A 25,972-nucleotide genomic window follows, 5' to 3' on the forward strand; every position below is an offset into this window, starting at 1 on the left:
ATATTTTGACTGTTCACGCTGAAAAGCCTGGTGCTGCAATTGCCTTTTGTGTTTAAAAAAATGACAGATAAAAAGATGGGAAAGAAGGGAGTGTGCTTCTACCCCCTCTCATTGCTTGTTTTGTTTGTATTATTTTTTAGCAAAGAATACTTTCCAAAACGTGGTTTTCCACGTGTAAAACAGTTCAGTCCATCCTACAGTCCATTTTTACTTTGCAAAATATTTCTGCCTTGTTTTGATTGACGTTAAGAGTCTTAATTGGGGTCTCCCTCTATCGGGACATTGGTAATAATCCCCTCGCACCTACCACTTCAGTATTTTACCACCTGATTTCCATCTCATTGTCTTTCATGTGTAAATTGGGCCTAAAGGGGTAATGTAGACGTTTTTGGACTGAACTCATCACTAGGAGTTATTAACAAAGGGGAGGTGTTGCCTTCCAGAATCTTCTTCCTCCTGACCCACAACAAGACCACCTTCAACCAAACAGCTTTTTCTTTCCATTTATTTTAAAAGGATTAAACCAGAAAGTGATTGGCAGCAATTCAAATATTTCTGCTGGCCTCTTGGGATGGATGGATGTGTAAAATGTGTGTGCTTATATCACATTGGGAATTGGTCCTGTAAAACTGAACAAGGAAGTATAACGGAATCAAAAGTCACAAACTATAATGTTCCACTATTGCCAGAACTCATTTTTTTAGACCAATGGGACAATTGTCAAGTTTGCATACCCACAATAAAGAAGGACCTTATTGCTACTTTACTAGTGGCTGTAAAGAGCATGATTACCGCTCTTTGGAAGCCAAACACCAGCCCTTCAATAGACAATTAGTTCGTAAAAATTTGGGATCATTTCATCTCAGAGAAATGACACGATAAAGTCTTTCAAATTGAGCACTTCCCAAGAGTTACAAACTTTTTAGAAAAATGGCTCCCATTCCTGGACTACCTTGAAATTAACAGATCCCGTCCAGGCTTAAAACAGTTTTATACGTATGAATTTGTGTACGTCTTCTTCACGCTCTTCTTCTGTGGTTTCTTATGTTGTGTAACACATAGCTCACTCTCTTTAAGATATTTACTAAGAAATTGGTATAAGTTATTGCAATTTATTGTACTGTATTTTATCTCAGAATTTTTTGTATTTGCCACGGTGTAAACTTTATTTTCTGAATTCAAGTTTTAAAAGTCTTACATGGCCTGCGAGTGCCTACATTGTCCCGGCTGTAATTTTGGTAACGCCCCCATGGAACAAAGTTCCAACTGAGTTCCCTGAGAGTCACAGGAACGTTCAACTACCTCCGTGAGTCTTTACGATCTAAACCTTCCAGCCACTTCAGCTATGACTTCAAAGCCAATCTTCCAGTTCTTCAGCCTCACTCTGTTTTTTGTATATTGCATCTCATTTTCGGTAAGCCTCATTCAGCTATGTGACTTTCTCATTTCTTTCTGTGATTGCCAAGCACAAGAAACACATTATAGACTTTTCTCTCTTTTTAGGTCAGGCACTCGATGACGATAGAGGGTAAGGTGGCGCCAAAACTGTCTTGAGAAGCCATTGTTTTTCTTTCTTTGGGTGTTGGGAACAGAGAGCTAAGCTACAAGTGATGCCTGACACAGGTTGGACACTTGTCAGCTTCCCTCAAGTTTTGATGGGAAATGTAGGCATCCTGGTCTTGCAGCTGTAATGGAGAGCCAAGCAGTAAAACCAGGATGCCTACATTTCCCATCAAAACTTGAGGGAAGCTGACAAGTGTCCAACCTGTGTAAGGCGTCACTTGTAGCTTGGCTCAGAAAAGGCTTGAACTCCTGGACTGGAAGCTAAACATTTTTCTTTTTCATTTGCATTGGTTAGATGCTGATTCTGGTGAACAGGAAACAGATATTACAGAAATAAATGAAGGTTTGTTACCCTTAGGATTTTCAAAAGATGCCGTGCATTGAGAAAGTTAAATGCTGGGGTGATCTTAGAATGAAACTACATGATACATATAGTTCCATGATTTCCCTCCCCCCTTCAGTGAGAATAAAAGCAAGGTAATTTTTAGGAAGGACAAGTCATGATTCGGTAAAAAGTGTTAAATTTTTTTCTTCACTTGTCTCCCCTTTAAATTGCAGCTGTCATAAATCCCTTGTGGAATATAATCAAATTATAATAAACTGTTTGATATATAGTTCTGTCCTTCACGGTCCATTATTTGGAGGTCTGAGATATGAGCTCATATATGGGTGGATGGGATATTGCTTCCGAGATTCAAAGATGGAAACTGACAGTGCAATCCTAAACAGAGTTACTCCAGTGATTTCAATGGGCTTAGATTGGACCAGGGCTTTTTTTCAGCGGGAACATAGTGGAACAGAGTTCCGGAACCTCTTGAAAATGGTCACATGGCCAGTGGCCCCGCCCTCTGATCTCCAGACAGAGGGGAGTTTAGATTGCCCTCCGCGTTGCTGAGCGGTGTGGGGGGCAATCTCAACTCCCACCTCTTCCCAGAAAAAAAGCCCTGGATTGGACGAACTCTTAGTATTGTACTGTGCTCGCATTACAACTTCTCTAGTCTTTAGAAATGATTTACTGATGGCCTTCTAGAGATTGGTTAAAACAATTCCTTTCTGGAGGGCCTTTGAAGGGGAGGGGAATAAATCCTCCCAGGTTTGCTCTTTGGGTGCCCTGCTATGAACGAGACAAGAAATTACCGCTTGCAAAATCACAGCCTTCCTCCTACATGAACTTGACTTTGAACGGCTTTATGTGGCCCCATCTGAATTACTTGAAGCCGAAGAATCCAGCTTGAATATAAGAGACAAGGTTAGATGAACCTCAGATACATTCTGCATTGTCATTCCTCAAGTCTCTTAATGTTTCCTCTCTTTATAATAGGTTATTATTATTGATTGTATCTTTTAGTTTTCTGCTTTTTTTGCTTGGAAATAAGAGTCACGTTGTCTTTTTTTTTTTGCAAAAATCTTCAAAGGGTAAAAAAAAAAATTAATAGCCTAAAAGCCCCCACTTTTGCATTTGGATTTTAACTACCTCCTTCTCCATTGCCTTCCTTCCAGCAGCTGGGCTGGACCTCTTCGAAGGGGATATTGCACTGCCCGTGAGTCTTTTTGAACTGCTTACTCCGTTTATTCATAATAGACGTAACTCAGTTTATGTTCCAAAGGATAAATACTCTAATCTCAATTCGTATTTCTAACAGAGAGAGCGTAATGCATTAAGAAATGAGAAACGCCGATGGAAACTTCCGATTCCATTCATTCTGGCAGACAACCTGGGTAAAAACAAAACAAAACAAAAAAACCTTGTGTTATTGCAATGCACTAAGGTCAAACCTGATCCTTTTGGTGATTTCAGAAAAGCATTTTGATCTATGGAGAAAAATAAATACATATTCTTTTTTAAAAAAGAGAGAAAGGAGCAAGGAATTGGATGCATTGATAGTTAATGCAATATCCAGCCTGGAAATTCCCCTGTGAAAGTCCCATTGAACTGAATGGAAGGGAGGAACAGCACTTTGTCACAATTCTCATTCAGTTTAATGGGGCTTCTAGAACCATAGAGTTCAATGAACTTCACCTATGCTAGTGCCACAGATGTAATGAATGAAAGTCATGCAAGCCGGCAGACATTCCCTGAATAATCCCTTTGATCAAAGTGATATGGAAGGACTGTCCCAGAAGCACTGGGATTGGAGGCATTTCAACCTCAGGATCAGGGCTCATTTCGAGGGGGGAGGCGCAGGAACGCAGTTCCGGCAGTTCCCCTAAGAGGTCATCATGACAAGTGGCCCTGCCCACCTGACTCTCAGCCATTTGGGGCCCATTTCAGCCTGGATTGGGGCTGAAAAAGCCTGGATTGGGCCTCTGATGGGTGGTGGATCACTCTCCCAGTCAGCAGCGGCTTGATCCTGACCATTTTGGGCCCCTTTTTGGCCATTTTCAGCCCCTTTTTGCCATTTTGGGCCCAATTTCAGACCTGAATGGCCAGGATTGGGTCCAAAACAGCCAGGATAGGTGATGTCAGGGGGTGTGGCATATGCTAATGTTATGCTAATGAGTCCCTCCAGCTTTTTTTCTACGAAATGACCCCTGCTCAGGATCATGGGAACACAGGAAGCTGCCTTACAGTGAGTTCAACCACTGGTCTATCAAGATTAGTATTGCCTACTCTGCCTGGCAGTGGAATTTCCAAGGTTTTTAGTAGAGGTCTTTTCTATCACCTACTACTTGTTCCTTTTTAAAAAACAACTGGAGGCATTGGGAACTGAACCTGGTACTTTCTATATGCAAAGCAGATACTGTATGATTAAGCTGCCGCCCCTTGCCCAGGGTTGTTGGAAACTATTGAATTAAGAACCAGATTTAGGCTCAGAGTTGTCTTTCAGCCAAAGTGTCCTACATATAAAATGGGAGTATGAAAGTCCTTAAAGGTCTGTTAAGAGGATGTACTTCCTGCCCGGGGCTTTGAAACCGAACCCCAAAGAACCCCTTGCATTGGGATGAAGGTGGGTTCCCAATTTCTGATTCTCCCTGCAGTCCCCACAGTGCACCCCATGCCTCCACAGAATCTCCCGAACCCTCAAGAGTGGTTTTCAGGGTGCTAAAGGGTCTGCAAATGGAAGGATGAGGTGGGATGGCACAGCTGGTACCAGTGAAACTCCATTTGCATTTCTCTGAATGCAACCCAACATATAGCATTTCAATTCACTCATGAGCATTCCCACCTCCCCACGAACTCCTACAAATTTGAGGAATGGGTGAAACCTGCAAATGGCAGCTAAAGCAATTCTAGGGTTGCCATGATCCCAGAGGGGACATAAGCATAACTGGCATATAATTAAGTGGTTAAGAGCAGCAGGACGCTAATCTGGAGGAGCAGGTTTAATTCCCCACTCCTCCACTTGAAGCCAGCTGGGTGACTTTGGGTCAGTCACAGCTTCTTGGAGCTCTCTCAGCCCCACCCATTCACAGGGTGTCTGTCATGAGGATAACAACACACTTTGTAAACCACTCTGAGTGGGAGTTAAGTTGTCCGGAAGGGCGGTATATAAATTGAATGTTGTTGTTGTTGTTGTTAATCCTGAAACACTATATTCTGGCCACTTAAAAAAATGTATTATCTAAATCATCTATCTAAGATGGTCTCACAACTGAGCCCACAAATTCCATGTTGCTTGTAGGACAGGCACAGCCATCACTCAATAACTCACTAAAATGGGGTTGCCAGGCCCAAATCAGGGGATGGGGGATGGGGGGGTTTGGGGGTGGTGTGTATTTACATCACGTTCTCCTGAATCGTACCAGAAAAGTCATCATTTTCTAGGATGTGAGCGCAAGCCCTGTCATTTGTGCTGCGTGCCACCCACATGGAGTACATGTAGTCAGGCAGTTACTGCACCTCACCCACCCTCCCGTCGGCCACTAAAATGAGCTACACATTCAAATATGACCCTGTAACTTCTCCTCGTATGGGTTCTATGGGGCTTAGGAAGCAAACTTTCATGCAAATTTAAGTTAAGAAAAAAATCTTTTAAAACCCTTTTAACAATTAATACAATACTTCCCCCCCCCTTTTACTAAACTCTTAAGTGCAACCAGCTTTGAAAAGGTAAACAGTTCAACTTAGTGGAATCAGACAAGTGATAGAGTCCTTTTTTCACTATCCTTCCAATTCGAAGCAACTGCAGCCCAGGCTTCTGTCCTCTTGCTGGGGAACTACAGCCCTGCAAAAATAAGATAATCCCAGTAACACCATCCAAACGCAATACACAAACACCACTTTAAGTCATATTGTTCACATACAACATTTGACTACCTTATTCACAGCGATAAGAGCATTTTAATTATTATTCAGCTCCCCATCAACCAACTTCTTCCTCAGCTGCCTGGCTCTAGCTACTGACTACACCCTGCTGGGCTAAACCAATTAACTCATGGAGGTTACAATCCCATCAACTTTAAATGAATTTATAACATGGCTGAGTTTAGTGGGAGCATCAACACATCCCAGATCTAGCATATCCAATTAAAAGGTCTCAAGAGCAAAGCAGGGTGAAATGTCTGCCTGAGATCTTTGGAGGTCCTGGACTACTTGGACTAATGGATTCACCCAGAATAAGCAAGCTCCAAGTGTCCTACTTGAATGTGCCTCAACAAATAAGGCCACCCAGGGCTTTTTTTCTGGGAAAAGAGGTGGTGGAACTCAGTGGGTTGCCCTTGGAGAAAATGGTCACATGGCTGGAGGCCCCGCCCCCTGATCTCCAGACAGAGAGGAGTTTAGATTGCCCTCTGCACCGCTCAGTGGCGCGGAGGGCCATCTAAACTCTGCTCGGTGGAGCAGAGGGCCATCTAAACTCCGCTCGGTGGTGCGGAGGGCCATCTAAACTCCTCTCCATCTGGAGATCAGGGGGCGGGGCCACCAGCCATGTGACCATTTTCAAGAGGTTCCGGAACTCCATTCCACCGTGTTCCAGCTGAAAAAAAGCCCTGAGGCCACCCGTTAAATACTGCTCCCCCATTTATTAGCATTTACTTAGGGAGAATAAAGTATCTTGCTTTGTGCTGTATCCAGTCTTCAGATACAGAAAGTTTGAGTATGAATGCTAAAAATACTTGTAATGAATTATATTTTAGATCTCAATGCCAAAGGGGTGATCCTTAAAGCCCTTGAAGGATTCAGCTTAAAGACTTGTGTGGGTTTTAAACCATATGAAGGAGAGAAATCGTTTATAAAATTTCAGAACCTTAAAGGGTAAGTAAAAGACCTGTGTGATTCGAATTACATAATGGAGATACTTTTTTCCTCAGAAATGTCTGAATGAGGCATATATAGTTCCAGCCAGTGCCTCCTCACAAGGCAGTGAGATTGAGTAATCCTTTTCCCCTCAGGTTGAACTTGATTTTATAGTCTGAGTAACTGCTAGTATGGACTAGCACAAACTGGGAAGACATTCAACACCTTCTAGCCTTCTCCTTTCCTTCATGATTTTTTTTTTTGGTTTGCCTTCTCTTTACCATGCTTAAGGATTCTCTTGTTCCACTGTCTTCTTCTATTATTATTTTTGTTGTTGTTGTTCTGCCAGTTTGACTGATAATGCCATTCTCTCTGCTTCTGTTTCTCAGGTGCTGGTCCTTCATTGGGAATATGAAGAATGGCCAAAACATTTCTGTTGGTAAAGGGTGCGAAAAGAAAGGCATTGTGACACATGAACTCTTACATGCGCTGGGATTCTACCACGAGCAGGCAAGGACAGACCGAGACGATTATGTCAAAATCTGGTGGAATCGCATTGTTCCAGGTTGGTTTTCAATCTCATTAAATGATTTAGAAGACAAAAGTTGCAGCTGGTTTGCCATGTCTCTTGAAGCACGAGGAAGCAGGTGGATCATTTCATTATTTCATTTTCTTGTTTTGTTCTCTTTGGCAATGAAGATTTTATTCACAAATAATTCTTTCAGGACAATGTATGTGGACATGGGGGTTGTGCAGATCACATTCATAAAGCCACAGCACAAAAGTGTGTGTTGTGTACCATCAAGCTGCTTCTGATTTATGAAGACCCTATAAATTAACAACTCCAGAATGTCCTAACGTTGACAGCCTTGATCAGGTCTTGCAAACTGAAGGTGGTGGCTTCCTTTACTGAGTCAAGCCATCTCCTTTTGAGTCTTCCTCTTTTCCTGTTGCTTTCCATCTTTCCTAGCATTGTTGCCTTTCCCAGTAAATCTTGTCTCTTCATGATTTGACCAAAGTGCATTAGTCTTAGTTTTGTCATTTTTGAATTGCTGCCAATCACTTTCATGGGGAAAGTGGGGCAGAGCTCAGTGCAGCGTTTGCGAGGAGGGGTTATCCATGGCCCGCCATTGAATTGGCGCGCTCCAGGGCAATGGCCACGCCCCGAACGGACCTTTTAAAACCCAAAAACTGCCTCAGAAGTGGCTCGTTAAAATGGGCCATGGAATATACCTACCTAACTACCCATATCCGGAATATAATAAAAGCACATTGGCATTTGGTAGCTGAAATTCCGGGATGTGAACAACCCCCAGAAATAGGCTATCGGCGTACGCGTTCCCTTAAAGACATATTAACACGTTCAGAGTTTAAAACAACTAACCAAGTGGGAACTATGCCACAGGGCCACTTCCCATGTGGGGAATGCAACGTTTGCTGCATGATGGTAAAATTAAACAATTTAATAGACGGACCAATGGGCAATCAAAGAAACTTTACCACATGCAAGACCTCGAGTGTGGTATATGTAATTAGGTGTAGTTGTCAGCTGTACTATGTTGGTAGCACCCTGCGCCCCTTAAAAACAAGAATACAGGAACACATCTCCCGGGTCAGAAACAGAGTGGAGGAGGCTCCTCTGGTCAGCCATTACTGGGAGAAGCACGGAGACCTTAAAGATCTAAAAAGCCTTAGAGTCTCTGTACTAGAAGTCATCACGGACCCGTGTATTTCAGACTGCTCGAAGAGACTGTTACAGTTAGAGGCACAATGGATTTTTAAATTGAAGTCTCTTGCCCCTTTGGGACTTAACAACGAGCTAAATTTAGCTTGCTTTATAGGATAAGAAATTAGGCACAGAGACTTAGGCTGTTCTTCTGCTGCTAGATCCTATGGAATACTGTGAGATCGTGGGATATTGGAATACAGGGGGGTTTCCCCTTTAACCATGAGAAGATGATCATGTAGGTGATTAGCAAACGATGTTAATAATGAGGGCATGGAATGGGAACTTCCATCAGGTGGTTAATTGGAATGTCCAGTCGGGTGCTATGGGAATTGGAGCGTCAAGGATTAGTGAGTGAGTAGAGTTTAAAATTGAATTTTTGTAAATAATAAATAGTGTAAATTTAAAATTGTTTTATATTATGGATGTAATTTCTTTCCAGTCTAATGTAATATTGCCCAGGAAGAAGTTATAGAACGAAACGGGAATTGAGAATTGCATGCACAAGCCCGTCGGCAATATGCAATTTGGTTATGTGGTTCCATTCTCAGATTGTGGACTATTTTTCATTGCAATCTGTTCCTGACGCGTCTTCAAGCACTCCGGTTCTTATACAGTGGACATTGCTCATTTGAGCTAAAAAATTGACAACATTGTGGATGACAGATTTTGTACACAGTATTTATTGTATGTATTTATTTATCAATTGATGTATTTATTGCACAATTTTGCACTTGGCACTTTGATAACATTAAATACTAAAAGTTGGTTATAATAGAGTATTGATTCCCCGGTTGTGTGTTAGCAAGTTGTACCTCTTTACCGGTGGAACTCCCTGGTTGTTTCAGCCAATCACTTTCAGGCTTGTGTGTTTGTTATAGGCTGTCAAGTTGCCTCCAACCTATGGCAACCCTATGAATGAAAGATGTCCAAAACATTCTATCATTAACAGCCTTGCTCAGATCTTACAAACTGGAGGATGTGGCTTCCTTTATTGAGTCAAGCCATCCCGTTTTAGGCCTTCCTTTTTTCCTACTGCCTTCCACTTTTCCTAGCATTATTGATTTTTCCAGTGAGTCTTGTCTCCTCATGATGTGACCAATGTACAATAGCCACAATCTTATCATTTTAGCTTCTAGGGAAAATTCATGCTTCATTTGATCTAGAGCTCACTTACTTGTCTTTTGATCATCTACGAAATCTGTAAAACTCTCCTCCAGCACCACATTTCAAGTGATTCAATATTCTTCCTGTCAGCTTTCTACACTTCCCAGCTTTAACATCCATACATAGTAATGGGAAATACCACAGTGTGGATTATGTTGATTTTGGTCCCCAACAACACTTCTTTGTCCTTAAGGATCTTTCTAGTTCCTCCATGGCTACTCTTCCAAGTCTCAATCTCCTTTTGATTTCTTCATTGCAGTCTTTCTTTTGGTTGATGATTGAGCCAAGGAATAGAAAATCTTTAACAATTTCAGTTTTTTCATTGTATTTTTCATTGTATAACTTGTATAATTAAACTTGTATAAGTTTTCAGTAGTGATTACTTTTGTCTTCTTGATGTTCGTTTGTAATCTTGCTTCAGCACTTTCTCTTGTAACCTTCACCAGTTTTCAAGGCTTCACTATTTTCTTCCAGTAATGTGGTGCCATTTACATATTTCAAGTTCCTTCCACCAATTTTCACTCCATTTTCTTCTAAATCTAATCCAATTTTCCTTACATGTTCTGCAAATAGGTTGAACAGATAGGAAGATAATATACTTCCTTGTCTGACAATCTTTGCCAATTAGAAACCATTTTATTTCCCCGTATTCTGTCCTAAGAGTAGCCTCTCGTCTAGAGTACAGGATGTGTGTCAACACAATCAGATGTTGTGGTACCCTCTCATATTTTTAACTGTCCATAACTTTTCATGATTCACACAGTCAAAAGCTTTGTAGTAATTTATAAAAGACAGGATAATTTTCTTCTGAAATTCTCTGGTATGCTCCATTAGCCATTGTATATTTGCAATATGATCTCTTGTGCCTCTTCCTTTTCTGAATCCAGCTTGCACAACTGGCATTTCTTGTGCCATATATGGTATGAGTCTGGGTTGTAGAATCTTGAGCATCACTTTACTTGAGTAGAAAATTAATGCTATCGTCCGATAATTGCTGCAATCTTCGGCATCTCCTTTTTTCAAAATAAAGAATGGCACAAATTGTCCGGGGTCTGAGCCCCAGCCCCCAGACTTGCCAGGAGGGAACAGTGGGAGGCAACCAGGAGGCAGCGGCCCTGCCACCCCAGCCAGCAACCAGGTCCAGAACCTGCCTACTCCAGGGGGAACGGGCGAAAGGCCAAAGCCTCAGAGGGCTGGAGGGAGCAGGGAGAGACCAGCTAGTCCCACCCTCCAGGGGGAGGAGAGGGGGCTAAGCAGGCCAGAGGAAAAGGGCCAAGGCAGGAGGAATAGGGACCCAGCAGCAGCCCAAACAGAGTCCTTACCAGCCAAGGAGGAGAAGCAGCCACTACAGCCCAGAGCCACACCCTGGCTAGAGGACAGTAGCCTGGTTCAGGAGTTGCTAGGAGCCAAGCCCCTCCAGGTGGAGCTGCCACAGGCATTCTGGGGGAGGAGATGGTCAGACCCGCCCAGCAGCAATGAGCAGGCGGCCCAGAAGCTGGCCAGGGCAGCTCCTCGTGAGCAAGGCCAAGGAGACCTCAGCTGGGGATGGCTCACATTCAACCCCACCCTGCCAGCAAGGCAAGGAAGCCTAGAAGGGGTTAGTGATAGGAGGGAAACACCTGAGGGAAGGCACAGCTGGGCCAAGACAGGAGAGGGAACAAGCCTGGAAGGAGGGCAGGGCGGAGAAAGGAAACCCTATAAAGGGTGGCTAGGAAGAGCTCTGAGGTGGTGGGTGTGAGTAAGGAGTGATGGTGTGGAGTGAGAGCAGAGCAGTGCGAGAGTGGAGGCTTGGAGGAGAGTTCTGGGAGGAGGAGATGATGGAGGACGCAGGGGGTGAGCAGGCCAGGTTGAGCAGGCCAGCGAGTGGACTGAGAGGGAGTCTGGGTGATGTATACCGCCCCTCCTTCCACAGAGCAGGGTCCTGCAGCATCCCTGGCGCCCCTCTGACGTCAGGGCCAGCCCAGCCGGTGCCCTGCCCAGTGGCGGCAGCGACAAGCCCTGACACAAATAAGAATTAATATTTTCTCACAAAAATTTGGAAGTCACTGAAGTGCTTTCCTAGAATCCACTTTCCATGGTGGTCTCTTGTAAATTGCTTCCATTCCAAAGGAGTCTATATGGCGTGATTCACACATTAACCTGCAGCAACAAACTCAGTTTTGCCACTGACAAACAGAACAGACAATACAACAGAAAATCCGTGACTAGATATCCTGCCATTTTTTAAAATTTAAAACTCATATTCTAAGAATATTAATGCTTTGAGTAATTCTTGTTAGTCTCTAATTAATTGCATGGAAAAGAAGATGCCTAACTAAGTAATTTTAACTGATATTTTATTGTTTTTGCATTAATGTTTTGAAATAGGGTTACCAAGTCCAGGTTGGGAAATTCCTGGAGATTTGAGGGGGGTGGAGACTGAGCGTTGGGGGTGGGGGGAATTCAGCAGGTTATAATGCTATAAAGTCTACCCTCCAAAGATGCCATTTTCTCCAGGGGAACTAATCTCTGTTTTCTGGACATCAGCTGTAATTCTGGAAAATCTACAGGTCCCATCTGGATACTGGCAACCCTATTTTGAAATGCTATTTGTCACCATTTTTAAATGTTTTACAGACAGTGTTTATTGTTTTTCTACAACTGTATTCTGTATATGTGTATAAAATTCTTAAAAATTAAAAAAAATAATGAACTGCAGCCACAAAGGGCTCTAGTTCAGACTAGAGGCAATAATTTCCCATATAATCTTTGTTAGAATCAAATTTGCCCTTCCAGACTATTTTCTTCCTGAGGGCTGGATACTCAATGTCCCTTGTGCTGTGGCCTTAATCTGATTCTCCAAAAACTTAAAAGTTTAAATATTTGCAGGGGTGAATCACTCCAAGATCTCTGATAGTGGTATACTGTGTAATTTGGTGCTGACTGTACACTTTACAGGACATACAGCTAATCCCACTTCTCTAATGAGTGAATCTAAGGCTACATCTACACTGCCAGTCAGAGAAGAAAATATTGGACTTATAATAGAATGATTTAATGTAAGGTAGCTTTATGCAGGGCTTTTTTCCAGCTGGAACACGGTGGAACGGAGTTCCAGAACCTCTTGAAAATGGTCACAGCGGCGCGGAGGGCAATCTCAACTCCCCTCTGTCTGGAGATCAGGGGGCTGGGCCACCAGCCATGTGACCATTTTCTCCGAGGGCAACCCACTGAGTTCCACCACCTCTTTCCCCAGAAAAATAACCCTGGCTTTATGTGTTCATAGGCCACTGTCCCGATCATAGTAACCTGGCTTAGAATCCTGTTATGTCACTAGGCTGGCCTTGCTTGGGCAAGAACCCCTTTGCAAGTTTTGTAACCACATCCAGTAACTATTTGTTTCTTTTGGTAACAGATCATAAAAAAGATTTCAAGAGAAAGAGCAACAGGTTTGTCACGGACTTGAATACTCAATATGATTATGAGTCCATGATGCACTACCGCCCATCGACGTTTTCTAAAAATGAAGGGTTACCAACAATTACTGCCAAGATACCCGAATTTAACAGCATTATTGGTCAACGTCTGGATTTCAGCCGTACTGATCTCCAAAAAATCTATCAAATGTATAAGTGCAGTAAGTCCATATTGAGATGCTGACGTGGAATTTGCAGACTATAATATAATAAATAAAATTATTTTTTAGTAACATGGTAGATAAGGAATGCAATTCTGTTGAGTATATTTCCTATTTTAAGATTCATTATTTGTGTAGTACTGCCAAATGTTCATAGCACTTAATATCTATCTATCCAGGGCTTTTTTTCTGGGAAAAGTGGTGGTGGAACACAGTGGGTTGCCCTCGGAGAAAATGGTCACATGGCTGGTGGCCCCGCCCCCTATTTCCAGACAGAGGGGAGTTTAGATTGCCCTCCGTGCTGCTCGGCGGCGCAGAGAGCAGTCTAAGCTCCCCTCTGTTTGGAGATCAGGGGGCGGGGCCACCAGCCATGTGACAATTTTCATGAGGTTCCGGAACTCCGTTCTACCACGTTCCTCCTGAAAAAAAGCCCTCTATCTATCCATCCAATCTATCCATCCAATCTATCTATCCAATCTATCTCTCTCACTTGTGCCCCATCTTTCCTCTGAGGAGCTCAGAAGAACATCATACATAGTTTGTCTCTGCAGCCCCGTGAGGTAGGTTAGGCTGAGAGACAGTAACTAGCGCGAAGTCACCCATTTTGTATAGTAGTTGATCAAGGGACTTGAACTTGTTTCTTCTGGGTCTTCGTTCAACGCCCTAAATTCTATGAGGGAAACTACATGAGATGCTTGGGCGCATGTCAGGTCCCACAAGGTTCCCTAGGTAGCGTTACCTTACAAAGAACAGCTGCTCGATGCAATTCTCCACCAGGGGAAGGGAGGGATTTTCTCTTTTGCAAAAAGTCTCGGCTCGGGTTTTCCTCTGAGAGCTCAGGGGTGGGGTGGGGGGAACATGAGGCAGGAAATCTAGTGCTGCTTTTTCTGAGAGAATCCGTAACGTGATTCTTCAACAAGGAGAAGAGCAATGAGAGTGATTCTCTCTCTCTCTCTCTCTCTCTCTCTCTCTCTCTCTCTCTCTCTCTCTCTCTCTCTCTCTCTCTCTCTCTCTCTTGCAAAAAGCCATCCTGGATTTCCTCCTCCTGTTTCATTACCCACCCACCCTGCCTCTGAACTCCCGGAGGAAAACCCAAGCCAAGGCTTTTTGCAGAAGAGAGAGAATTCTTCCCATTGCTCTTCCCCCAGAGGAGAATCACGTTGAGCGGCTGTTCTTTGTAAGACTACACTACCCAGGGAACCTTGCGGGACTCGACACATGAAGAACACGAGTCTGGCGTCTCATGTAGTTTGGGTCTATATAACACTGACTCAATACCACCAGATCATAATCCTTACAACAACCCTGTAATGTAGGTGAGAATTATTGTCCTCATATTGCAAGTGGTGGGATTGACGCAGAGTGTGGATACAGTTGCCAACTGTGCTTTGGGAAATTCCTGGAGATGTAGAGTGAAGCCTGGAGAAAGAGGGGTTTGGGGAGGGGAGAAACATCTGTGGGGCATAATGCAGCCATCTTTTCCGGGGGAACTGATCTCTATAGCCTGGAGATGTTGTAGTTCCAGGAGATCTCCAGGCCCCGCCTGGATGTTGGCATCCCTAAGTGTGGGGTGAGAGTGAGGTGAGACTCAGCCTAGGCACTTCCTGGTGTGTAGCCACCAGGCAACAGCAACATTGTAGTCAAGTCTGTTGCATTCTTTCTTCTCATTTTGCGTTCTTTTCTTCCCCCCTCAGCAAGACCTCTCACCCTTCTGGATCAGTGCGATTTTGAGTCAGCTGATGTATGTGGCCTGGTTCAGGAAACAAAAGATGCTGCTGACTGGCTTCACAAAAAAACCGACTTTAAACATCAGGATCATACGCTCAACGGAAAGTGCAACGGTAATTTCAGTCCGAAAGTCGTTTGCGTTTTACATGTAAGAGCCAGTTCCAGACATACCTTCACAGTGGAGTAACCAAGTTACAGAACCCCAAATGGGGCTAGGCAGACATAAGCAGGTTTGTTTTTAAAGACTGTCATCGGCCAGAATGGAGCAGGTTGCCCACTCGACCCCATAGCAGCCCCCTGGGGTTACCAGCCTCCCGGAATTACAACTGATCTCCAGGTGACAAAGATCAGTTCCCCTGGAGAAAATGGCTGCCTTGGAAGGTGGACTCTATGGCATTATACCCTTCTCAAACCTTGCCGTCCTGAAGCTTCACCCCCCAAATCTCCAGTAATTTCCCAACCTAAAGCAGGCAACTCTAGATCCTGTACAGCAGTCATGCATGAAGCAGTGGAGCTGTGAAGCTTACTCTTACTGAAGTAGGTTCAAAACCGCTGTAGCAGGAGCAGATAAAATCCTAATCTAAAACAATCCTTTCCCCTAAAAGAACCGGCTAGCTTCTCTAGCACTGGGTGTGTGCCAGTCTGGTTTGCTTCCACATGCCTGGGATTGCTCAATGTGGGCTTTCACAGGATGGATCCAGAGAGACAATGGCCTCTTGTAAGACCATGCAGAGGATGGGAGGAAGCAAAACAGGAACCGAAGGAGGAGTCTGAGGCTAAGGAATTCTTAGTTTAGACAAAGAGAGTCTCCTTATTCAGAGTCTCTCTGCACAAGATATCTTACACGGGGATGCTCAAGTGACTTACTTTCTGTGTGGTCATATATTCAAGTGTACTTTGTCTCCATAGCGGTGCATGTGTCTCCAGATTTCACATGGTCATAGATCCAGAGGAGTTAGCCGTGTTCATCTGTAGTCGCAAAATAGTAAAGAGCCCAGTGGCACCTTTAAGACTAACCAACTTTATTGTAGCATAAGCTTTCGAGAACCTCAGTTCTTGGCCATGCATCTGACGAAGAGAGCAGTGGTTCTCAAAAGCTTATGCTACATAAAGTTGGTTAGTCTTAAGGGTGCTGCTGGACTCACATGCTACTGGACTCACATGTTCGGTTTGTGTCTGTTAGCTTCTGCAAGCGTATGCTATTGGCACCACTGAGTTGGGAAGCAAGAGCGTCAGTTCTTCTCCATTTCAGTCTCTGTCTCCTCTAGCATTTCCCATAATATTCAGCACTCTAAGATTGCTATCTCCTGCCCAGCCTGCAAGAAAAAAGGTGCGGAGATTAGATGTGTTTTGCAGAAGAGAAAGGGAGAGCTCCACCTGGTGTCTGTTTGCTGCTAAATACTGGATTGACAGAAAGAAAAAATGAGCACCTGCAAATACACAGTACCCCATTGGTTTGGATGCAAGCCCTCTCGCCCACCCCACCCCAGTGGAGGAATAGACCTCCAACCCGTGTACATCAGAGAAACGTATGACTGTTGCCAGCAAGTGAGGAGCCCGCAGTGAGAGAACATGTGCAGGATCTTTCACTTGAGCGTGTAAGATGTCTTGTGTAGAGAGACTCTCAGTAAGGAGATAATACACCCCACCTGATTCCAAACCAAAGAGAAATATAGCGCCCCCTGCGTCCAGGCACGCTGAGTCACTTTTACGCCCAACAGAGATCTGGTGCAGCAGCAGTGAATGATTGCTTTAACACAATAATAGTGTAATCCTCTTGTGGATCAAAAACTGGCTAATGAATAGGAAGTAGAGAGTGAGTATAAATGGGCAATATTCACAGTGGAGGACGGTAAGCAGTGGGGTACCGCAGGGCTCAGTACTGGGTCCGGTGCTTTTTAACTTGCTCATTAATGATTTGGAGTTGGGAGTAAGCTGTGAAGTGGCTAAGTTTGCTGATGACACTAAATTGTTCAGGGTGGTGAGAAACAGGGAGGATTGTGAGGCACTCCTAAGGGATCTGTCGAGGCTGGGCAAGTAGGCGTTAATGTGGCAAATGAGGCTCATCGTGGCCAAGTGCAAAGTAATGCACATTGGGGCCAAAAATCCCAAATATAAATACACAATGATGGGGTCCAAACTGGCAGAGACTGACCAAGAGAGAGATCTTGGAGTCGTGGTGGACAACTCACTGAAAATGCCGATACAGTGTGCGACAGCAATAAAAAAGGCCAACACTATGCTGGGGATTATTAAGAAGGGAATTGAAAACAAATCAGCTAGTATCATAATGCCCCTGTATAAATCAATGGTACAGCCTCATTTGGAATACTGTGTACAATTCTGGTCACCACCACCACACCTCAAAAAAGATATTATAGCAACTAGAATGATTAAAGGGATGGAACACTTTCCCTATGAAGAAAGGTTAAAGCACTTGGGGCTCTTTAGCTTGGAGAAATGACGACTGAGGGGTGACATGATAGAGGTTTACAAGATGTTTATCCCCAAGGAGTCTAAATTTCAAAAGCCTTGTTCCTTTGGCTTGTCTTAATTGAATGGCTGCGGTCTATTCTTGTAGGCTAAACAAATTGCACAATTTGGTGTAGTGGTTAAGAGCGCGGAACTCTAATCTGGAGAGCCGGGTTTGATTCCCCACTCCTCCGCTTGAAGCCAGCTGGGTGACCTTGGGCTCGTCACAGCTCTCTGGAGCTCTCTCAGCCCCACCCACCTCACAGGGTGTTTTGTTGTGGGGATAATAATGACATACTTTGTAAACCAGTTTGAGTGGGCATTAAGTTGTCCTGAAGGGCGGTATATAAATCAAATGTTACTATGTTATTATTATTGAATAAATACAATTATTCATTTGCACAAGTTCTTCAGAATCCAGAATTACCTCTTTTTAAAAAAAATGCAGAGTACTTTTTCTATTCAAATCACTTTGTCAAAAATATATAAAACATTCACAGTATTAAGGGGGTCAAAACAAGATAGCAGATTGTATCTTGTATCTCCACTGAGTCAAGTCTGGCCCTTCTGCCGGAGCGTGGCTCTTGGGCCTGGAGGAAGGTTTCAGACTTTGCAGAGCAGAGTGGCAGGATACAAGCCCGTATTTTCTCATAAAGCAGCAAGACCGATGCATGCTGTTACTTTAGTTGTACTAGTTTAAGATTAAGGAGAGATGTCCACTATCTTCTCCCCAGATGGTGGCTACTTCATGTTTTTCGACACCAGCTTTGGTAAGGCAGGAGAAACCGCTGTCTTGAAATCTCGTATTCTGCACCCACGGAGGACGCAGCAGTGTCTCCAGTTCTTCTTCAGAATGACCGGAAGCCCCAAGGATAGGCTTTTCATATGGGTTATGAAAGATGATGGCTCTGGAACCGTTCGTGCTCTACATAAAATTCAAACTCTTCAAGGTTATTCTGAAAATTGCCTGGAAATCTCTCTATATGTATCGTTTGAGCCTGGAATAGCCACGAAGGCTTACATTATTTTTGTGCTGTTGCTGTGTGTGAGCACATGATGAGTTGGAGTTCCTCTCTGGTGCTGCAGCACCCTTCAGAGTTCTACTCCTCTAGGCAGGCCCTCATATAGTATGGTGGGGAAGAAAGAATACTTTATTGGGTCCCGGAGGTCATGAAGGGCCTGGCCCAGGCTGTAACCCTGTTACCACGAGGAGGAACATTTTAGGATAAACTGTAGATTATGCTTGAAGATATTGATAGAAACTTGTTTCCTTGTCTTTGTTATCCAGATCTTGTGAGATTTGTTGGAGCTAATCAGAAGCAGTGTTAGAGCAGCAATCTCAAGCAACGTGGTGAACTGTTGGGCTTCCTGGGTTTATCACAAAGTTCAAGCAAAACTGGAAAAATAACTATCCTCGCATGGTTTTCATGCAAGAAAACTGTATTGGGGGGAGAGTCAGGATGGAGTAGAGATGGGCACGAACCTGAAAGAAACCGAACCATGCAGTTTGTAGCTCATCAAATTTCACGAACCACGAACCATGAACTTGCACGAACCTGCCCCTGGTTCGCAAACCGGTTCATTTGGTTCGTGAAAACGTCATATCCAGGTCAGAAAATTATCACTTCCTGGTCAGCAGAAGGTCACTTTCAGGCCAGCAGAAGTTCACTTCCAGGTCAGCAGAAGGTCTGCAGGAAGTCCATCCCCTGTTGCCTAGGAAACCGATTGGTTGGCACCAGGCTGTCTGCAGTGATGAACCAAAAAACGAACCAAATGAACCAGCCTAAAAGTTCATGGCAGTTCGTCAGAAATGGGATCTGACGAACCATGGCCTCCTCCCCCCAGCACCGTTCCAAGCCCGTTTGGGATCTCCTTTTTTAAAAAGAATGCAGTTCCGTATGTGACTGCAGGGAGCATGTTAAAATGAGCGCATGTCTATGCAGAAAAGAAATATCTAGCGGCGCACCTTATTCCGCCCATATCAGACTCATCATTTCCCTGTTCAGTAGGCACACACAGAACATCAGAAACGTTTTTGGTAAAGATGATGATATCGGGCATATCATTGTATCTGCTTTTACTTTCTCAGGTGACAGTGACAAGAACTGGAAAATTGCCCATGTGATTCTCAGAGGTCAAGAAAAGTTTCGGTATCTCTTTGAAGGGCAAAAAGGCGATCCCGAGCACTCATCTGGAGGGATTCTCATTGATGATCTCACCCTCAGCGAAACCCGGTGCCCGAACGCGGTGTGGCTTATCCATAACTTCTCTCTTCTCCTTAACTCCTCTGAGGACTATGCCGCAAAACTGAAAAGTCCCCGATTTTATAATCCTGAAGGGTACGGTTATGGTATGATGCTTTCTCCAAGATCCTCAGGCAAGCCTGATCATAAAAAACACGTCCTTATTTCTTTTCACTTGGCCAGTGGAGAGAACGACGATGTTCTTGAATGGCCAGCTCTAAACAGACAGGTGACCATCACTGTGCTAGACCAACATTCTGATGTCAAGGAACGGTGGTCCATAGAAAAGAGCTTCACAACTGATAGTGCTCACGTTTTGAAAGGTATGTAGTTTCTGAACAATTGTCACAGGAAACAGGAGTGAAAAGGAGGTCAAAAATGCAGTTCTGTCTATTGGAATATGCAATGTCTTGTGTACAAAAATAAAGAGAGGGCAGAGGGCAGCATAATCTATCTAAATAAGACTGTAGGAAGAGTACCTTCTTTCTGAAGGGGCTTTTCCTTGTCTGCAGAATGCTATTCTTAGGCTTTCTTCTAGGACTCTGCAATTCTCTTTCAAGTAGCAAGGCAGCTAGTTTATTTCCTTCTCTTTCCAATCCAGTTTGTTACTTCTATTAATAAAGCTTTTGCTACCTTTAATTGGTTCAGTGTCTTGACTACCGCATAGGCACTCTGCCAACACTGTCTGCAAGCAAAAATGTTTTCCTTCCTGAGCAGCTGAACTGCACAATTTAAGATGTGTACCTCCAAACCAAGTGCACCACTATCCATGGCTATTTCCAGGTAGAAGAAGACTGTGTCAAACTTCTGTCTGATGTCTTCATTCATTTGTTGTTTTGTCCATTACTTAACTTCATCCAGAAGATTACCATATGCAGAGAGTACTTGAATGGAGCATTTGCAGAGTGCAACCACAGTATTACATAAGATGTGGTGTTTTGTAGGCATCAAGAATGCCTCCAGGTGGGGAAACCCCTCTGTTCTTGGAAAATTCGATCCTTCGTGCGATTGCAGGAGGGGTCCAGGGTTGGAATGGAGAAGATTTGTTACACACGAACAACTAAGACAAAGGAATTACCTGAAAAATGATGACCTTATTATCTTGGCAGACTTTGAAGGTATGGAAGTCTCATCTTTTTATAGAATGATATCATTTGTTTTATTTATTTTATTTTGAAACCAACTGAACAGGCCCAGGTCCTACACCTGGAATCCAGTTCCAGAGCTTCTTTGCTGCCTTCCTTCTCTTGGACTCCTGGCCTTCTCTCTTCATCTGTCCCCCTCTACTCTGCCTCCTCCTTTGCCTCTTCCACGACATCCACCATGCTTGTGGTTAGGGTCTCCCCTCTTATAGCTGGAGCTGATCAGGTGAGCTTGGTTTCACACCCCATATCTATGTTCCGTGATCTTTCCCCAACCTTCGATACTCTAACGGGCATTGTTTTTCCGACCCTGACTCGTAGGCTTCCCAGTTGCCTGCCAGTGATGGGCAATCTCCTGGGGGTTTGCCTCATTGCCCAGCAATCAATGAGAGGTTGCAAACCCCCTGGCAATTGCCCACCACCAGCAGGCAATGAAGTGACGTCACCGCTAGAGCCAATTTTGGCCCCAAACAGCTGGATTTGCCCTGTGTGAGGCATGGGAGCATGCTCATGGCCGACTTGATGACATCATTTCCCAGGAGTGATGTCATCGCACAAGCACTGTGAGCGTGTGTGCACTTCCTGCAAGTGTGAGAAAAAGACTCCTGGGAGGCACAAGGTAAGTGCCGGGTGCCGGGTCCCCCACCTCCCACCAGGAGGGTATAAGGACCTGGCATATCCTTACTAGTCTTCTTGAAGAATCAAGAATCAGCTGTGCTGGGTTTGTTCCACAAGGAGATATAGATAGTAGGGATCCCAGCAGGCATCTCAGGTTCCCCAGCAGGGGAGAGGGAGCCCTCACCCCCATCTTGGGAGTGATGTCATCGTGCCACCCTGAGATCACTCCTACGCTTTGCAGTGGGCCAATTTTGGCCCCAAATGAGCCTGCTGAGAAGTGCCCACCCTCCCACACCTGCGTGATGATGTCACTTTCCGGAAGTGATGTCATCTGTCATCGTCAGATGCATCTGAGGAAGAGAGCTGTGGTTCTCGAAAGCTGACGATGCATCTGATGAAGAGAACTGTGGTTCTCGAAAGCTGGCAATGCATCTGAGTAAGAGAGCTGTGGTTCTCGAAAGCTGATGATGCACCTGATGAAGAGAGCTGTGGTTCTCGAAAGCTGATGATGCACCTGATGAAGAGAGCTGTGGTTCTCGAAAGCTGATGATGCACCTGATGAAGAGAGCTGTGGTTCTCGAAAGCTGATGATGCATCTGATGAAGAGAACTGTGGTTCTCGAAAGCTGGCAATGCATCTGAGTAAGAGAGCTGTGGTTCTCGAAAGCTGACGATGCATCTGATGAAGAGAACTGTGGTTCTCGAAAGCTTGTGCTACAGTAAAGTTGGTTAGTCTTAAAGGTGCTACTGAACTTTTTTTTATTTTACTATTAGAATAAGGATATGAAAACTGAGAAGAAACAGTATCTGGTTCATTTTCTATTTCTTTTAAATGTTTTTCTCATCTATTTCTTTTTATGAAATGATTTAGTTCCTTAGTAAATCTAATCTGCCCAGCTTCCCCCCAAATTTCTTTAACACTGCAGGGAATTTCTTAGCACTGCATGCTAAAATGCTCAGCTATGTTCCCCTACCCAAAGAACTCCTTGCAAATAGAAATCTAGCATAGCAAGCAAAAAAACCCTGGGCTATAACTCTCCCTGGTGGGCTAGTTTTCTGTTTTCTGCTAGTTAGCCACTGTGGAGTACTCAGCGGGGACTAGCTGGATCACAGGCTTGATCCTGTAGGGAATCATTTACATTTTTATGTAGATAAATTCACAAATGTTTTCAGTGTCTTATTAATAGTGGATCCAGGGCCGGTGCCAGAGGTTTTGGCGCCTGCGGCGGCGTACGCACGCTCTGCACGCGCGTGCCACAGACTGCGTGATGACGTCATTGCAGACGTCATCACGCGCTGCAGGGGGGTGGGCGGCACGCGGAGGACCGCCGAGCGCAGAAGCTGCGAGCTGCTGCTGGAGCGGCTCGCGGAGGCTGCTCTGTGCGCTGCCCCAGCAGCAGCTCACGGCTTCTACGCCCGGCTGGGGTGGAGGAGTGCGCAGAGGAGCTGGGGTGGCTGGCTGCAGCTGCTGCTGCAGCCATCCAGCCCCGTGCTTCCACTGCCGCCGCCACCGCCACGCGCCCCAGCGGGAGCAGAAGCTGCGAGCCGCTGCAGGGGCGGTGCGCGGAGGCTGCGCCCGGCTGGGGCGTGTGACGGCAGCAGCGGGGCTCGAGCGGCGCACAGAGGCTGCACTCGGGTGGCGGCGGCAGCAAGGGGCTGGCTGCAGCAGTAGCTGCAGCCCAGTCATGCCAGCTTCGCTGCGCGTGCCTCCACCCCCAACACCCCCTCCAGCGCCCCTCCAGTGCCCGCGCGCCCGAGGCCACCGCCTACCTGGCCTCCATGGGCGCGCCGGCCCTGAGTGGATCCTCTCCAAAAAAAAATCGGGGGGATTACAATTGTTTAAAAATGATTTTGTCTTGTTAATGTAACTTAAGTATTTGATTTCAATCAGTATTGCACAGCCAGGCATGACGGCAGGATTTTTGGTGCTGAGGCCGCCTGGCGGGCTGGGTGTGTGTGCGCATGCACACGCATGCGTGCATCAGCCTGTGTGATAACATCATGTGTGCTGTCATCACAGGCACGTGTGCAAGCCGGCCCGATTGCCGCGATGGGCAGCTGGGACGGTGCACGGGTGGCCTCCTAGGTCTCCCACTCGGTTGCCGTACGCCACCCCAGACGTCTGCCCACAGCTGCTGCACCCAGCTAGGGGTGTGTGCTGGTGGTGGCAGCAGCATGGGGTGGGAGGGCTGGGAGGCTGAAGCTCTGTAATGCGTGGTCCCACCCCCAGCGCCTCCTCCGGCACCCCCTCCGGCACCCCGCGCCCTGAGGCAATCACTTACATGGCCTCAATGGGCACGCCGGCCCTGTGCACAGCACCATGCCAATTTTCATTTAATTTATTTGTGCATGCTCCTTTGAGGGTGCGGTTATGCTCTATGTAATATTAAATAAAGTGGACAATGTGGATACCAACTTTCAGTTCTTTTTTGGCTGAAGATGCCTGCTGCATTTATCCCCTCTCCTCTTTCTCTCTTTGGACAAGACTTAACCCATCTCAAGCATAGCGAACGCTCCTTTATGAAAACCTGGCACTTCTCTGATGACTTCCCTCCACATCGGAGGAAAGGACTGGCCCCTCTGGACGACTTGTCGACCTCTCTGAGCGAATCACATCACTCGAAATCCCTGCTAACCTGATGATGTCTGTATCGATGTCCAATGGAGACCAAGCTGTAGGTATCCTAGACCATTTTTCCAAGTGCTTTTTTGCTTTCGTTTGTGTGCTGCAGTTCTGTTGGGTCAAACGATGGAGCTATAAGTGCCTCGTTCCAGTGCTATGTACGGTTCTGGACATGGCATAAAGCACAGAATATCTGGCTTCTCTCTTGAGCTCACTGTAATGTTATCGCCAGACCGTCCTTAATAGAGGCTCTCGATTACTTTAGGAGAAATTCCTTTCTCCATAAGCTGCTGTGAACTTTCACATTGAGGAGAAAAAACAGGCCCTGCCTCATAATAACCTGAATCCTCTCTGTGCTTTATGTCCCCAGGTGCGCCACAAGCAAAATTTTCTTCTGCACAAGAGAGAAATGCCAGACAGCACGTATTCATATTCTTCTTCCTCAAATATTTATCTGCTGTTCCTTGCATATACAAGCAACAACAAGGGATGGAGGCAACGACAAGCCTTCCTCCTCTATGTGCTGTACGAAGCAGCCAGCTTGGAGACTTAATTGCCAACTAAAACACAGCCTTCTGCAGGCATCTCCCCAGCTAGGACACAGATCATGTTTCTGCCCCCGGCAGGTGTCAAAGGCTTGCACAGTTGTGGCTTGTATTTTCATGGGTTCCTTAGAAGCAAGGAGTTTGAATTTCTGGACCAATTAGAAAGTGGGCAGCTCACTCAAAGTTACCATCAAAGTTAACAAATAAACTTTTCCCTTATGAGCCTAGAGTAAGGAATCTGAAAAATTGAGCTGTGATTAGAGGCAGGCCCGAACCAAAATACGAACCAAAGTTCGGCACGAGCTGGACCAGCTTGTGGTTCGCAAACCAGCAGTTCGTCAGAGCCCATTTCTGATGAACCGCCACGAACTTTTGGCTGGTTCTTTTGGTTCATTTTTTGGTTCATCACTGCAGACAGCCTGGCGCTGAGCAATCAGTTTCCTAGGCAACAGGGTGTGTGTGTGTGTGTGTGTGTGTGTGTGTGTGTGTGTGGACTTCCTGAAGACCTTCTGCTGCCCCAAAAGTGACGTTTTCACGAATCAAACGAACTGGCTCACAAACTGGGGCAAGTTTGTGAAAGTTTGCGGTTCGTGAAACGTGACAAACCACAAACCGCATGGTTTGGAATTTTCCCGTTTGATGGCCACCTCTAGCTGTGACTCATGGAAGCTCATACTCTACCACAAATTTTGTTAGTCTTACAGGTGCTATTGGACTCTTGCTCTTTTCTGATCCGAGAGTGTTTTTGCAAACAACCTGAAAATGATGTAGTGGGCAAACAGAAAGCAAAATGCAAAGAAGAAGGAATAGGTGTCAGACTGGGGAAATTCTCCAGTTCCCCTCCATGCTGATGGTTTTCAGGTCAGTGTGGCTGATGTCAGATGGGTCCTCTGAAGCTGATTGCTCTCCGCACACACACACCCTGATGCTTATGCGAGCTGTTCATCTCCATATTATTGAGTTCTGTGTGTCATTGCAAACTCTAAACAGGGCTGCTTCCACCCAGAGATGATGTTCCATGTAGCTTTTACACAGAGCTTTTTTTCTGGGAAAAGAGGTGGTGGAACTCAGTGGGTTGCCCTCGGAGAAAATCATCACATGGCTGGTGGCCCCGCCCCCTGATCTCCAGACAGAGGGGCGTTTAGATTGCCCTCCACGCCATGGTGCGGAGGACAATCTAAACTCCCCTCTGTCTGGAGATCAGGGGGCAGGGCCACCAGCCATGTGACCATTTTCAAGAGGTTCCGGAACTCCGTTCCACTGCGTTCCTGCTGAAAAAAAGCCCTGTTTTTACACATGGGCGGGATATCAGGGCCAACTCCACTACAATTCTAAGAGTAAAGTCCAACGTTGG

The 25,972-nt window shown here is 45.3% G+C and overlaps 1 protein-coding gene across 1 annotated transcript; it reads left to right on the forward strand.

Moving 5' to 3' along the window:
• Positions 1-1,515: 1,515 nt before the first annotated feature.
• On the forward strand, positions 1,516-24,626 carry LOC129323947 (meprin A subunit alpha-like). Its single transcript, XM_054970825.1, has 13 exons — positions 1,516-1,528; positions 1,859-1,906; positions 3,064-3,104; positions 3,207-3,282; positions 6,640-6,757; positions 7,129-7,304; positions 13,027-13,248; positions 14,943-15,089; positions 18,183-18,398; positions 19,538-20,014; positions 20,636-20,809; positions 21,373-21,452; positions 24,444-24,626. Exons 1-13 carry the CDS (start codon positions 1,516-1,518, stop codon positions 24,624-24,626), a joined length of 1,971 nt encoding a protein of 656 aa, XP_054826800.1.
• Positions 24,627-25,972: the final 1,346 nt, after the last annotated feature.

Source organism: Eublepharis macularius, chromosome 1, assembly GCF_028583425.1.
Source record: "Eublepharis macularius isolate TG4126 chromosome 1, MPM_Emac_v1.0, whole genome shotgun sequence".
Classification (NCBI taxonomy): Eukaryota; Metazoa; Chordata; class Lepidosauria; order Squamata; family Eublepharidae; genus Eublepharis; species Eublepharis macularius.